The 13,379-nt window shown below is 55.6% G+C and overlaps 8 protein-coding genes across 8 annotated transcripts in view; 2 read left to right on the top strand and 6 right to left on the bottom strand.

Annotated features, from left to right (window-relative positions):
- Positions 1-409: 409 nt before the first annotated feature.
- On the bottom strand, positions 410-610 carry BBK36DRAFT_1105873 (hypothetical protein; the record flags this gene model as incomplete). The annotated part of the gene is made up of 1 exon (XM_024889205.1): positions 410-610. A coding segment is annotated over one exon (201 nt), but the record flags the coding sequence as incomplete, so codon positions are not given.
- A 597-nt stretch (positions 611-1,207) lies between these two features.
- Positions 1,208-4,130, top strand: BBK36DRAFT_1169988 (alkaline phosphatase-like protein; the record flags this gene model as incomplete). Its single annotated transcript, XM_024895397.1, has 2 exons — positions 1,208-1,210; positions 2,439-4,130. 2 exons carry the CDS (start codon positions 1,208-1,210, stop codon positions 4,128-4,130), a joined length of 1,695 nt encoding a protein of 564 aa, XP_024748561.1.
- Positions 4,131-4,590: 460 nt separating this feature from the next.
- BBK36DRAFT_1204601 (hypothetical protein) lies at positions 4,591-6,460 on the bottom strand (the record flags this gene model as incomplete). The annotated part of the gene is made up of 1 exon (XM_024897316.1): positions 4,591-6,460. Exon 1 carries the CDS (start codon positions 6,451-6,453, stop codon positions 4,591-4,593), a length of 1,863 nt encoding a protein of 620 aa, XP_024748560.1. The 5' UTR covers positions 6,454-6,460.
- A 1,319-nt stretch (positions 6,461-7,779) lies between these two features.
- BBK36DRAFT_5675 (hypothetical protein) lies at positions 7,780-8,408 on the bottom strand (the record flags this gene model as incomplete). Its single annotated transcript, XM_024898275.1, has 2 exons — positions 7,780-7,991; positions 8,129-8,408. 2 exons carry the CDS (start codon positions 8,406-8,408, stop codon positions 7,780-7,782), a joined length of 492 nt encoding a protein of 163 aa, XP_024748559.1.
- Positions 8,409-9,217: 809 nt separating this feature from the next.
- On the bottom strand, positions 9,218-9,972 carry BBK36DRAFT_1142230 (ribosomal protein L34; the record flags this gene model as incomplete). The annotated part of the gene is made up of 3 exons (XM_024893511.1): positions 9,218-9,406; positions 9,685-9,808; positions 9,935-9,972. The coding sequence occupies 3 exons, from the start codon at positions 9,970-9,972 to the stop codon at positions 9,218-9,220; spliced, it is 351 nt and encodes a 116-aa protein (XP_024748558.1).
- A 946-nt stretch (positions 9,973-10,918) lies between these two features.
- BBK36DRAFT_1133436 (hypothetical protein) lies at positions 10,919-11,378 on the bottom strand (the record flags this gene model as incomplete). The annotated part of the gene is made up of 2 exons (XM_024892092.1): positions 11,188-11,378; positions 10,919-11,127 (listed from the first exon to the last, which is right to left on the bottom strand). Exons 1-2 carry the CDS (start codon positions 11,255-11,257, stop codon positions 10,919-10,921), a joined length of 279 nt encoding a protein of 92 aa, XP_024748557.1. The 5' UTR covers positions 11,258-11,378.
- BBK36DRAFT_1135703 (hypothetical protein) lies at positions 11,313-11,645 on the bottom strand (the record flags this gene model as incomplete). Its single annotated transcript, XM_024892733.1, has 1 exon — positions 11,313-11,645. A coding segment is annotated over one exon (333 nt), but the record flags the coding sequence as incomplete, so codon positions are not given.
- Positions 11,646-12,905: 1,260 nt separating this feature from the next.
- BBK36DRAFT_21040 (hypothetical protein) overlaps positions 12,906-13,379 on the top strand; it is a gene marked incomplete at both ends in the record, with an annotated part of 1,285 nt that continues 811 nt past the window's right edge. The window contains 2 exons of the mRNA XM_024897909.1: positions 12,906-12,959; positions 13,126-13,143. Coding sequence (XP_024748555.1) covers positions 12,906-12,959; positions 13,126-13,143 — 72 coding nt within the window. The remainder of the gene's footprint in view (positions 12,960-13,125; positions 13,144-13,379) is intronic.

Raw genomic sequence — 13,379 nt, 5'->3', positions numbered from 1 at the left:
TGGAAACTTGTGGAGCAGCGTTGCTGTGTTCGGCAGCTCTTCAAGGCATCGCCGAAAGATCAATCTATCCGCATGAGGCGAGTTGACGGGGAGTTTCCAGAGAGTAGCTCCTCCGACGATACCCATTTGTCGGTTTCGCTTCTTCTTATCCCCTTGGTTTGTTTGTTTTGCGTTCTTCATTGCTCTTCTAGTCGTGTGTCGGATCATATGTCCTTTCAGGATCGTACCCCAGCCATCCAGGGACATATTCTAGAAACGTAGAGCTGTCTTCTGGCAACGTGAAATTGGTTCCCAGCCACACAGCGTTGTCCTCTGGCCCTGCGACGTCAAAACCTGGCCAGCCAACGTCATACTCTTGCCCTTGAACATTGTAGAAAAGAGTTTGCTCTGGCCAGGCAACCGATGCAAGCCACTCGGGGACTCTTCGCTCAAGCAGACAGCCGTCTCCCAGAGAATGGTCGCAAAAGGCCACTTCCGGGACCAAAACCACGTTGTGCCAATTCGGCACACACTCGTCCGCCATGTTGAAAGGCAGCTGGGTGAGGCCTTCACCCTCCCAAGCTTCTGGATGGTTGATTCGGTCCAGCTCCGACATGATCTCCGAGCAGGACGTGTCGCAAACCGGGGGCCCACAGCATCCGCAGAGGTATAAGACGTCGGTATAAGTGCACATTGTGTGAATGATGAGTCTGAAACGACGCCTTTCGTTGCCTTTTTCGAACGGCATTCATCTCTGGTTTTTATAGGCTGTGGTTAAGCAGTGCAGTTGAGTGGTTTGCAAGCATTTGCTGTCCGTTGGCTTCGACGCAGCGTGAAGAGGTTCAAAGGTGCCTTCAGTCCTAGCTTGCCGCTGATATAGGGACAAAGAACAACCCACTCGCCATCGGGGTTTGCAGGTCATGTGTGTCTTGTCCAGCCATGCTTGAGCCAAGAGTATCCAATCTGGTGAGGTGAAGGGGGAGGAAAGAGACAGAGGATGGCACAACGTGTTGACGTGAACGGTCTGTTATCAGCGGCTTGTGATAACGTGTGGTGGCTACAGACGCAGCTGGCAGTGATTCAATGAAAGCCCTGGCGTGGCATTCGCTCGTAAAGGAACCTATCCCAGGCCAGATCTGGCCGTTGACAGCACGCCTCCCTTCCCACAGGCTGTCACACGCGGCTTGTTTTGTCGTTTTCCTTCCCGCAGGACGCCGCACAGGGCGCCATGGCATCGTGTACAAGCCCTTGATAGCATGTTTGCACCACCTGGTTGCGCTGAGGCGAGGCAGCGGGGAATTTGGACTGTGCGGCCAGGCTTCATGTAACCAGCGATGCACGTCTGCCTGGCCAGTTGCAAGACCTGGATGGATGGAAGTCAGCCTCATCGCATCCTCGTTTGCGCGTCCGCCATGAGCTGGACGGCGGTGGCCAACTGAGCAATCGCCAGCTGTTGTCTGTGTCGCCAATTCAGGGCAGCGAAGCAAGCATCCAGGCAATGAGGAAAAGAAACATCGAGGCCCCCTCCCACGATCTGAACCCAGATGCTGCGTTGCTATGTGGCACTACACACAGGTGGCAGCCAGTGCTCGTACGGTGTAGTGCCTTGCATGTCGAGATGGTAATCCTCCGACAGTGAATCAGAGTCGATGCCGGCATTTGTCTCCGGCCACCATCGGCTTGACGTCGCATCGATATCCACCAGCCCCGGATTGCAGATGCCGCGCCAATGAGGAGCAGCTGGGAGAGACACAAGTCAGAACCCGCGGACGGTTGGAAGGGGTTCACGACTTAGGTAATGGTCGACAGCCAATGAACTCTGTCCCATTTGGATTTGTGCCGTGAATCATCGTCGGAAGTGCCTACATGGCATGGCTGCAGAGAGACCCGCTGCGTTGCTGTGTTCACTGATGCCATCGCACAGATTCTCACGTCTAGTCCGGTTGGCTGTGGCTGTCCAGACCGTTGGTCATTGCATCTGGTTGCATCTCGTCTCGTCTCTCGTCTATCCGGGGCGTGTCATTGCGCTGATCGGCGTGATCGGTCATCGCCCACGTCACGGGCTGGTCCATCGTTGGAGCAGAGATGCTGGGAATGGCCTCGATGCCGGCACGCGACCTCCAGCTGCCTTGGGCCCAGCGCCACAGCGCCCCACCCGCACCCGTGCAAGGGCTTAGCTGCAACCTACAGGGCTCTCGCCGCTAGCAACCCGCTATAACGGTCGCCTGTGACGCATTCCATCCCTACCAGGCGGCTCATGGAAGGTTCTCCTGCGTCCTCCGCCAGACTCCAAGGCTCACAACCTGGAGATTGCATCAACCAGCACTTCTCCTGAGCAAACAGATCGGTGCTGAAGCCCTCAGACTGGTCAGAATGGTGAGTCCTCTTCATTTCTCGGAAACCCATTGCTCTGCCTGCTGCTATGCCATCTGTACAGCAACTGACTCCCAGCCAACCAGCCGTCCGAGCGTCATCCTCTCCTATCCAACCGCGGCGAGTCCGCCGAGATCGCCCAGCAAAAGGCGGCCCTGCGCTCTTCACGCATCCGCGAGATTGCCTTCTTTGCCTGGGGCCTCCTCGCAACAGCCGCCTTCATTGTCGCTGCCGTCTGGATCCAGCACGATGCGCAAACCGGCCGCGGCAGCGACGACAAGGTCGCCGCGAAGCGGAACCTCGTCTTCATGGTGTCCGACGGCATGGGGCCGGCCTCGCTCTCCCTGACGCGCAGCTACCGCCAGTTCATCAACGACCTGCCCGAGAACGACACGCTCGTCCTGGACCAGCACTTCTGGGGCACCAGCCGCACCCGCTCCAGCAACTCCCTAGTCACCGACAGCGCTGCCGGCGCCACTGCCTTCTCCTGCGGTCTCAAGAGCTACAACGGCGCCATCTCCATCCTGCCGGACTTTGAGCCATGCGGATCCGTCATGGAGGCTGCCAAGAGAGTTGGGTATACCACGGGGTTGGTTGTTACCACCGATATCACCGATGCCACGCCCGCGACCTTCGTCAGCCACGTCCTGAGGCGAGAGATGCAGGACTCGATTGCTCTGCAAGAGATTGGCGAGGGTGTCTTGGGCCGTTCCGTCGACCTCATGCTCGGCGGAGGCCGCTGCCACTTCCTGCCCAACTCCACCGAGGGTGGATGCCGTGCGGATGAGGTGGACGTTACGCGACTGGCCCAGGAGAAGCACGGCTGGGGCTACACCGATAACCGCCATGGCTTTGACGCTCTTGACGGCGGCAACAAGGTCAAGCTTCCTTTTCTCGGTCTCTTTGCCGAGAGGGACGTGCCTTTTGAGATCGATAGACAGAAGCAGAACGATGTTTACCCCAGCCTGAGCGAGATGGCTACCACGGCCCTACGAGCTCTCGAAAAGGCGACCAAGGACACGGACAAGGGCTTCTTCCTCATGATTGAGGGCAGCCGCATTGACCATGCCGGCCACTTCAACGACCCTGCTGCCCAGGTCCGCGAGGTGCTGGAATACGACAAGACGTTCAAGGCCGTCCTCGACTTCATCGCCAGCAGCGAGACTGAGACCGTGCTCGTAGCCACCAGCGACCACGAGACCGGCGGTCTCGCCACTGCCATCCAGGAGCCCGGCCATTTGCCAGTGTACAACTGGTACCCTCGCGCCCTGGCCAAGGCCTCCTCGTCTACCGAGCACCTCGCCGCGAAGCTCCGCTCGCATGCCGCGTCCATCGGTTACTCCAACTCCAAGGACAAGAGGAAGGCCAAGGCAGACCTCAAGAAGTGGATCAACAAGGAACTCGTCGTGCCCGGCCTCGGCATCTCCAACGCCTTCGACGAGGAGCTCGAGGCCCTGGCGGACAACGCCGAGGCTTCGCTCGAGATCTTCTCCGCCATGATTTCCCTGCGCGCGCACGTCGGCTGGAGCACCCACGGGCACACCGCCGTCGACGTCAACATCTACTCGTCTGGCGGGCCCGGCACGCAGGCGATCCGCGGCAACGTCGAGAACACGGATGTCGGCAAGTTCTTGCGGCACTACCTTGATGTGGGCGAGCAGGTGGAGGAGATTACGAAGGAACTGAGGGAGAAGACGGAGAAGCCTGGCGAGGGCGCGAAGAAGATGGCCCTTGAGCAGAAGAGCGTTGTAGAGCCTTATCACGCGCATGAGATTTAGAGAAAGATTTAGAGAGAGCTGTTGGTAAGAGTTTAGAATAGCTTCTCTGGTTTTGGTTTGCATGGCGCGAGTTGGGTTGTTAGATCTTTTGGAATATCCACCTCGTCTCTACTTATACGGCAGGTGAGTCCCAGATACAGATGTTTAGATTGTTTAAGCGTATACCTAGCAATGAGATTTGATGTTTACGGCTTTTTTCTTTACATCCATTGAAGTCGAGACAGAAATTCGATTCAGATAGCGGCTATATAAATGCACAATACACAAGGATATCAATGCTAGACGCCGTTATTCCCATTGACCATTTACTTCCTGCTTTGGCCATGCCCAGATCCAGTCCATTCCATCTATTCCATCCCAACCAGTACCAAATATCTCCCTAGAGTTCAAAGCCACAAACGCATATAACGTAGCAAAAAACACCAAAGAAAAAGTAACAACAAGGATCTCAGCCCTCTCATCAAGCCCTCTCCTCGAGGTTATACCGCATATACAACTTGTCCAAAAAGTGCGAATGCCGAATCCCATTCGGCCTCGCCGTCTTAAACGCCTCGATCGCGTCCGCCAGCGCAAAGCCACACCTCTCGACGAGGTAGCACACGACAAAGTACCCCGACCGGTTATACCCGTAGTGGCAGTGCACGCCGACGACGCACTGCTCCGGGTCCGCCCACTTCTCCGCCACGGCCCTCTCCCGCTGGGCCTCGCGGATGGAGTCGATGAGCCGGATGAACTGGTCGACCGTCTCGCCGTCGGGCGGGACCTTGGACACGGTCGGGAACTTGTGGTAGTGGATGCCGCGGCGCTCGAGGCCGCGCGGGTCGTACACGGGCTGGTCCTTGGAGATGTCGACGACGTCCTTGATGACGTGGCCCCAGGCGTCGGCGAAGGCGGCCGGGCAGTGCACGTCGTCGGCCTCGCGGAGCGTCTTGATGACGCGGAAGACGGGCTTGCCGCTGGGGCCGATGGGCTCCGACACGGGCTTCACCGACTGCCACTTGATGAGGTTCTTGACGTCCCACTTGCCCTCGCGCGAGAGGTGCTGCAGCTGCCAGGCGAGGGAGAGGCGCCGCGTGATGTGCTCGGCGAGGAAGTCCGATACGAGGCCGGCGAGGGCTCGGACGGTGAGCGGAGAGTAGAGGAGGGTGTGGTTCGCCGAGCCGGTGAGGATCATGGATCGTATGGCTCGCGGAGGGTGCTGCGGCTGAGGCGGTAAATCTGGAGAGTCCTCGACGGGCGTTGACGGGCCGTTTGCATCGCTGTCGCCGTCTTCGGCAAATTCTGCCTTCAAGCCGTTGCCGTTCGTATCGACGTCAAGCTGTGTCGAGCCGTTGACAGACTCCGTTGCGTCCAGCGCTTGCTCGGTTCCGCCTGAAACTGCTGCAGCCTTATCCGCTGCGTGAAAGGCGGCTACAATCTTGTCGACCTCCTTCGGCGGTGTCACATTGTCCTTTTCGCCTGCAATGAGATAGACCGGGATATCCAAACTCGCCCACGAATCCAGTCCCGGAATGCCACCCACAGGCTTCCCATCCCGGTACTCGGTTGGCAAGGCGCCGTACGCCATTCGCCTCCAGACCGGCGTGCGACTCTGCTTGTTAAAGCGATACTGCATGAGCCTCAGCTCAGTAGGCGCCCCCTCTCCCACAAATCGCGAGACGCTGGTGCTGTTGAGCCCTCCTCGGCCATCCCACGCACGCCACAGGGCAAAGACCCAGCCGGGGATCCAGAACAACTTCTTGATGAGCTTCGCTTTTGCTTCCTCCATCGGTCCGGATACAGGACAGATCGCCACCAGGCCAACAACGTGCTGTGCGAGAGATGTCTTGTGCGGAAGCTTCTTGTCCGCCAAGCCAGCCGACAGCGCGGTTCCCATGCTGTGCCCAATCAACACCACGCCCTGGTCATGCTTCCTGTCGCGATAGTCCTCGATGATCACCTCCAGCAGCTCCATCAGCGCCTCCGAAGTGTACGCCTCCCACTGTTTAGGCGCAAATTTGGACCTCCCGCCACCGGGCCAATCGATTGCCAGACACGGCGCCAAATCGATCAAGCTCCTCAACAGCGGGTGAAACTGCGCGACGGAGCCCCCCAGGCCCGGGATGCACACCAGCAGGGGCAGCGGCGCCGGCTTCTTGGGCAGCTGGTCGGCCTTGACATGCTGGCGGAAGAAGACGCGGATCTCGGGATACTCGAAGCGGCTCGTCCTGTAGGACTTGAAGTGCGAGTGCTGCTGGAGGAGCGCGGGATCTGTCTCGTGAGGGTCCGTGGAGAGCGACTGCTCCGGCGGCGGAGAGTCTGGCGATGCCTTTGCCATTGGCATGACCAGCAGTCTGATTCGGTTCCTCGATTTGCGGTGGCGACACCAATGCTCTTCTTCCAATCCTCGAGCAAATCCTGGTATTCGACGTCCTGACGGGGTTGTAGCGTCTGGTGATGAGAATTCCAAGGCCAATGGTTCTCGCAATCAGGTTCAATGCTGGAACCGCGCTCCGCCTCTTATATCGCGATACGCAGCCGATAAAGCAAATGACAGAAACCGTCGAGTCTCTTCCAAGACGGTTCGGCAGCAAGGGTCCGCCTATAACGGCAAGCAATGGCTCCTTGAAATGGATCGCACGAAACACACGCTCCCGCTCAACCGGCACACTGGACTTTCGCCCAATTCCTCCTAAAACTTTCAATGAAAAATGGCGGGGATAAAGGAAGAGAAAAGGATTGAGAAATCGCCAGCAGGAGGGAAAATGACGTGTAGATAAGATTAAGAGAAGCAAGCAAGGAAAAAAAAAAACTATTAGCGGTTGGCTTTGGCTTTTCTCCCCTCTCAGGCCGGTATCCGTCAGGTGAGTCAGAAACCTGGAAGTAAACAAAGGAAAAGATTGACGTCGCCCTGCAATTGATTGGCAACTCGGAAGCTGGACAGAACTCATTGCATTGCATGGAAGAAGGCAGAGCCAACTACTGCCACACAAGTTACTAGAACCGATCAACGGTGAATTGAGAATAAATGAGGCGGACGGGATGAGCGATTCGTTAGTGACCAACCAATTGACACGGGCTCCCGAGAGAGCTTGTCATTGCGCGAATGAGGCCCTGCTAATGTGCAATTTGCAACAAGCCACCAGAATGCGTCGTGAACTTACCCTAGAGCTGCGGTGCTGGTAGGGTTGGCCACCGAAAATGTCTGCGAAAGAATTGGTAATTGAAGGCGCATTTCGATTGTAGGATTCAGTGGCAATCTAAAAGATGAAGAATGTAATGACGCACTCTTGGAAGGGCTAATGGCAGTCATTGAAGGAGCATCGGCTGCGTGTCACCATATGCTTGCAACTTGGCTCATTGGGCCAAACCTGAACACCTTCAAGCCGAGGACTATTCTGCCGATACATTGATACAGTATACAATCTTGTGATGACTTTCACCCTTTCATCTTGTGAAGTATGTAAATCGAGTCTCTCCACTCCTCCCACAGATATTGTACGCTGACCCTGAATTGGATATACTCATATTACCCCAAGCCAACACAAGAGCCCCCTTCCACACTGTAATAGTACAACATAGGATATCTTCAAAGGCGCCCAACGTCTATGCCACAGCCTTCCCCGGCCCTATCACCATCGTACAACCGTCCACAACCCCCCGTACAACATCATGAAACCACGCCCAATCCCTCCTCCCAGCCAATGGGTATCAACGCCGCCGCAACCTCCGACACTCCTCGCTCCGTCGCCAGCAGATTGAACTGCGCCGCCGCGTTCCGCGTGTCCAGCATCTCGACCCTCATCCCCAGCCGTGAAACGTGCTCTCTCGTCCGCGGACTCAGCGGCAGGTTGTGCTTCCCCACGCCAATAATCAACAAATCTGTAAACGTGTACACACAAACCGTCAGCTTCACGCCTTGAGTGAACCATTGCCCCCCCTGCCTATTCTTTCAGGGAACAAGAGGAGAAAGCAATGAAAAGAAAAGTTTGCCATGAACACAGCAAAAAGGGACATACCAGGTCGCGGCCACAGCACGTCAAACAGCCCAAACGCCTCCTCCGGGAGCTCAAACTGCCCCTTGTCGTTGACAAGCCTCTTCTTCCCACTTGCCTCCCACGGCCGCCACGCAAACGCCTCCCCATGCACCAGCAGTGCCCCGTCCCCTTGTATCGTGATGCCGCTGTTCAGCCCGAAGCCGTCGTGCATGCACACGTCCACCGACGTCGACGGCACCGGCACGCTGCCCAGCACGTCCAGCTCGCTGAAGCTCGTGCGGTGCGAATTGTCGGGCGGCATGTCATCTCCGCGGCTTTTGGAGAGGCTGCAGGGGGTCGTGTGAAAGGGTCTGTAGGGGAGGCTGCGTTGGAGCCGGACGGCTGGTGCTGGTGAGGCTGATGTTCGCGGGCAGATGGATCTTGATGGATTGCACATGCTTGCGCGGGCGGCTCGAAGGCCAGTTGATAGTCGTAATGTACCGCGCATCGTGAATCTGATGTGAAGAGTTATTCTATGTTCAAGGCGTGGTAGGCATCTGTCGATTGGCGAGGTTCGGTCGTGAAAAAGTGTGGTGTCAAGTTTGGATTTTTTTTTGTTGTCGCGGGGCGGATTGTGATATCTTGCATGTGTAAACGTCATGGTGGCTTACAGTGAGGAACCTGGGTTTGAGATGATACTCGCATTGCGAAATAGGTGCCTTACGCCAGAGTCGCCTGGTTCTAATCATGCACTTTACGGGTTTATATATTTTGGTAAGATTTCATCAAATTGACTTCTTCAAGGAGGAATTTGCTATCTTGGCTGTACACAACTGACCACTTCACGCCATACACTGCCCGCCAACTCGCACACGGACTTCACATCTGCAACAGGGGCAATTCCGTACCAACTTGATGTTCGTTCCATTAGATCACCAAGAGGAAGCAGTCCTAAAGACAGCAGCAGACCGGCCATCGGTCGGCTCGGCCATAATGTATCATGCAGTCCGTTTTTGCCCTAATGAACACCAAAGCAATGAACCAATCCCCCAAGAGTTCCTTGCCATCCCGCACAGAAAGCCAAGTCCATCAGTCGAAATATTTTTTGTCTAGTGGGAAAAATATGGTTGTTTATTTCTTCTTCTGGCTCGCCTCCTGCTCCTTCATAACCTTCTTGACAATCTTCTGCTCCTCAATCAGGAAGGCGCGGACAATCCGGTCACGGACGCAGCCACCGCATCGGGAACCACCGTAGGCGCGCTGGACGGTCTTCTGGGGCTTGGAGATCTGGGAGTACTCGCGGGGGCGGAGAGCGGGGACCTAGAAGTCGATGCTTGTCAGTTTCTGATTTCCCGTAGCTGTCCAGAATGTTATCCAGGTCGACGGAAAGGCGAGAGAAGAGTTTGTCGAGACGGGTGTAGACGGCGTTTCGTAGTTTTTGCAAGGTTTTCAAACGGCAGCGTCCTTCCATGCCGACAAGACTTGATAATTCCAGCCGATATTCCCAACTCCATCGTCTTCTTCGTCCGTGTCCCTCTTCCCTCCCTCGACCGCTCGTCCTCTGGATAGCAAAACTTCGTTTCAAGGGCCCAACTTACACCAGGGAGCTTGGCGCCGCAGTCACCGCACTTGGGGGCAGTGCCGCGCTTCTTGATGTGCAGAAGGCGGATGTCGCCGCCGGGAGTCTTGATGACTCGGGTCCGGTTGGAGCGAGTGTTGTAGCTGTAGCAAATTGCGCCTCGTCAGTACTATTGTCGCAAGACAGCCCACGCCGGAAGGGAGCACATCGACGGATCGACGAGAATATTTGATTTCGTATCTTCGACGTCGACGGCAAGAATAACTCACCCGTTACGGCGGCGGTAGGTGACTCGGTGGGAGGCCATTGTTGCTGGTGATGCTCTGTGGTTGTTCTGAGTATCTCACCAAAAGAAGAGGAATTTCGAGATTTGGGGAAAAATTGTGTGGGCGGGACGACAGATTGTGCCCGCTAAGCCGACGAATCAGAGGACGAGTGGAGTGCCGTAATTGGCCCACAGTTGGTGCACGTGATGACGGGCTTCGCTTTTGGTGATGACCTGGAATTGCTGCCGTAAGCAAGTCTGGGTCGGCGCTAGTCATGAAGTGACAAACAACTTGGAGACCGAGCTGCTTCATGACGCGACGCTGCGCAGCAAATGTGTTGCAATTAGGCACTTGTAAAAGGAATGGGTCATTGCTCTATTTTGCCTTCCCAAAGATCTCAAGGGTAGGTCACGCGTGGCCGTACACTAGTAAACTGAGGGTTTGCTTTTGTCTCCTACGATGCGAGTGCCAGTGAATCGATCACTGTGAATCTGATATCGTATGCCCTCTTACAAAGCCCCTACTTCCTGTGGTTCTATGCCACGTCTAGTATGACCATTGCACCATATGAGTTCCATAACCTGGTGTAGCAACATTGGGCTCCTTGAATGTTGTTGCGCGTGATCCGGAACCGTGGTTATTGTGTAGATGTAGGCTGTTCTTTCTTTGACCTCCTTTCCAACTGATAGTAGAAGCGTACCTCGTTTACCACATAATCTCGGCGATCACTTCAAAGCTTGCGGCAACATTGGCCGCATCCAAGTGCATCTCTGATTGTGAATAACCAATACCTAAAACCCCAGATCAACCGTGTAGTCCCCAACGCCCACCAAAATACATTATCCGGGTATGTAGCGCCGATAAAGGAACGCGGTACTCTGCAGCCTCAGCGCCTTGACTCCATTAAACCATTCCGCCAGATTGCCCATCATAAAGAGAAGAAGAAGGATCGAAAAGCTCGTAAACAGAATCGCACCAATATGACTTTCACTTAGTCCAGTGCTTATCAGCATTGAACCATTCTGGATAGTTGTCGTATCTCCATGGCGCGATGCCATCAGGCCTCTCCTCCCTGCTCTTGGTAGCGCGCGCAAAGGCTTCGGTGCTCGTCTCGTCCGTCATAAGTTCTCTGAAATCGGATATCTTTGCCTGCGCGTCGGCCACCGACTTCATGAAGGCGGCATACAATGCCTCTGCTGGAACGGGTGTTAGCCACTACGAGGCGACCATGCGAACGACGAGGGTGAGCTTCTTACGCGATCGGTGTTTCTGCACCAGAGGTTCCAGCATCGTAGGGATGAGGCCCTTTAGCTTGCGCTCCTGCATTCAGGGGCCGTCCCCGGTTAGTCTCGCTTAGACAGACACGATGCGCAGAGGTGGTTCAGTATCGGCGTGCCTTGATGTGCAGCAGCTTGAGCCGCTGCATCGCCACATCGATGGCCTTGAGCTCGTCAAGCACCTGCTGCTTCTCCGCCTCGTCGGGCGTCGTGGCGGCGTTGCCGTTGTCCATCGCTTGCAAGAGCGCGCCAGGCAACCGAAGTCGAAAAGAGTGAACAAGGATCAAGCCGTGTCTCGAAGCTGGCAAAAAGCGTCCAAAATGTCGACAAAATCGCACCCCACGCGCAGGTTGCAGCAGCTCTGGGCGAGTAAGAAGAAACGATTCCAGATGTTGGGGATGGATGGCTATCGCGCGACGTGGGGCGACGGAAAGACAGGGTTTGAGGCTCAGAACGTCAGAAACGCAGTGGCATGTTCCGCGCCTTGGTGCGGCTTATCGGATGCCGGAGACAAAGTACTCAGTACAAGATGAGGCCCGCTTCCAGCGCACAAACTACTGCATTTAAAAGTACTGAGTACGGAATATGTTCAGCGCCAGTTCGATACGAAGTCCCTGTACTTATGACAGTGCAGTTGTTGTATTGAGTTCTCGGTGTCCGTACGGAGTACTTGGGTACGAGCGCAGCAGCTGCACTCGCGGCAGCCCGACGCTTCCCAGCACACATTACCTCACTGGAATCGCGAAATGCACACATCATTGGCCATAGCGGCGAGTTCTCCTTGCATGCCGCGAGACGGGCCAGACATGTGAGGGCCGACGGGCTGCATCTTGGGGATTCTGGACCGTAGCATGTGCTGCCAGTCACGTGCGCTGGAACGGCTTCCGGCAGCTTCAAAAGCTTGGAGTGCCAAGCATTCGGAGATATGGCTGGACCCCTGTTCGTTTCGTGAGCGGAAACGGGGTCGGACTAGCCAGTGCAGCGGATTTCGAGCATACAGGTTAGCTTTGCTAGGACACTGCTAAGACAGTGGACGATGCTTCGAAACGGGAGGGAATAGTCATGTTGCTAATGAGAGACTTGGATATGTTGCTCAGCATCTGCCTGACAATGCAGGGAGAGATGTTCGATTGGTTAATCTCCAGTGATTTTCCCCTGAGCGAGACGCGCAATCCAGGGGCTCCTCTCCTCTCCTGTAGGTGTGAAATAGAGCTGGCCGCAGTGCTAAGAATGCAGGCTGCTTCCTTACCCACTTTGGATATGCGCGCATCTCCAGGAAAAGCAACGAGAGGTCGATGTGAGAGGACGAGTGCCAACAAGTATCAGTACACAGAGACGTGATGTATGGCGTGACCAGGATACAATTCCATCCCCTAGCTCGTGTATATGTACTACAGGTACATGATTATAAACGAACCCCTGGGATGGGTTATTTCTGGAAAATATGGAATGATTGTTGTCGCCCTCTCGTACGAAGTCTTGTATGTACTCCAGCTCCAGCATCGGCGGCGCAGTACATCAGACAGACAGCTGACAGGTCCCTCCCTGTACAGTACGTAATGGCCGCGGCCAAACCCTGTCGAGACAAATCAAGAAATGCTCGGATCCCGTAAAGCAAAGGGGCAGGAAAGAATTGCCTAGAAAAAAGGAAGAAAAAGAAGAGGCGAAGAGGCACAGCTGCTCCGAGCAACAGCGACATGCCGGTGACATGCTGCCTCAGCACGACCAACGTCAAGGTGTCCGCAACTCAAGTTAGCAGCAGCGCTAGTGCTTGTCTCCAGCAACCGAGCCTATCCCTCACTCGACCCAGGTAGAGGTTACCCAGCTACGACCCCAGCCATCCTGGAGAGGTACCGCTGCCTGCCCGCCCTTGCTGTGCCCTTTTTGCTGCCCTTTTGCTGCCTCTTTGCCCTTTAGAGTACTGCTGCCGCCAAGGTACCTGGTACTTCGTGCACGCAAGCTCTCCTCCTCGGCCTCTGACTGGCCCGCATCGCTCGGACCGGATCAACACCAAACCTTGAAACCTGGCAACAGTGCGGATTGGAAAAATCCTCACAGGCCGGCCTCTCTTTCGCAATTCCTGTACCTTTACACTATCCATCCACAGAACATTCTCTGCCTTACCTTAGAGCAGAACAGCGCCCCACGCACACCAACGCGACTTCACTTAC

The sequence above is a fragment of the Trichoderma citrinoviride genome, assembly GCF_003025115.1.
Source record: "Trichoderma citrinoviride strain TUCIM 6016 unplaced genomic scaffold BBK36scaffold_9, whole genome shotgun sequence".
Taxonomy (NCBI): Eukaryota; Fungi; Ascomycota; class Sordariomycetes; order Hypocreales; family Hypocreaceae; genus Trichoderma; species Trichoderma citrinoviride.
The sequence above is the reverse complement of the archived record's forward strand: the minus strand, read 5'-3'. Positions and strand labels throughout refer to the sequence as shown.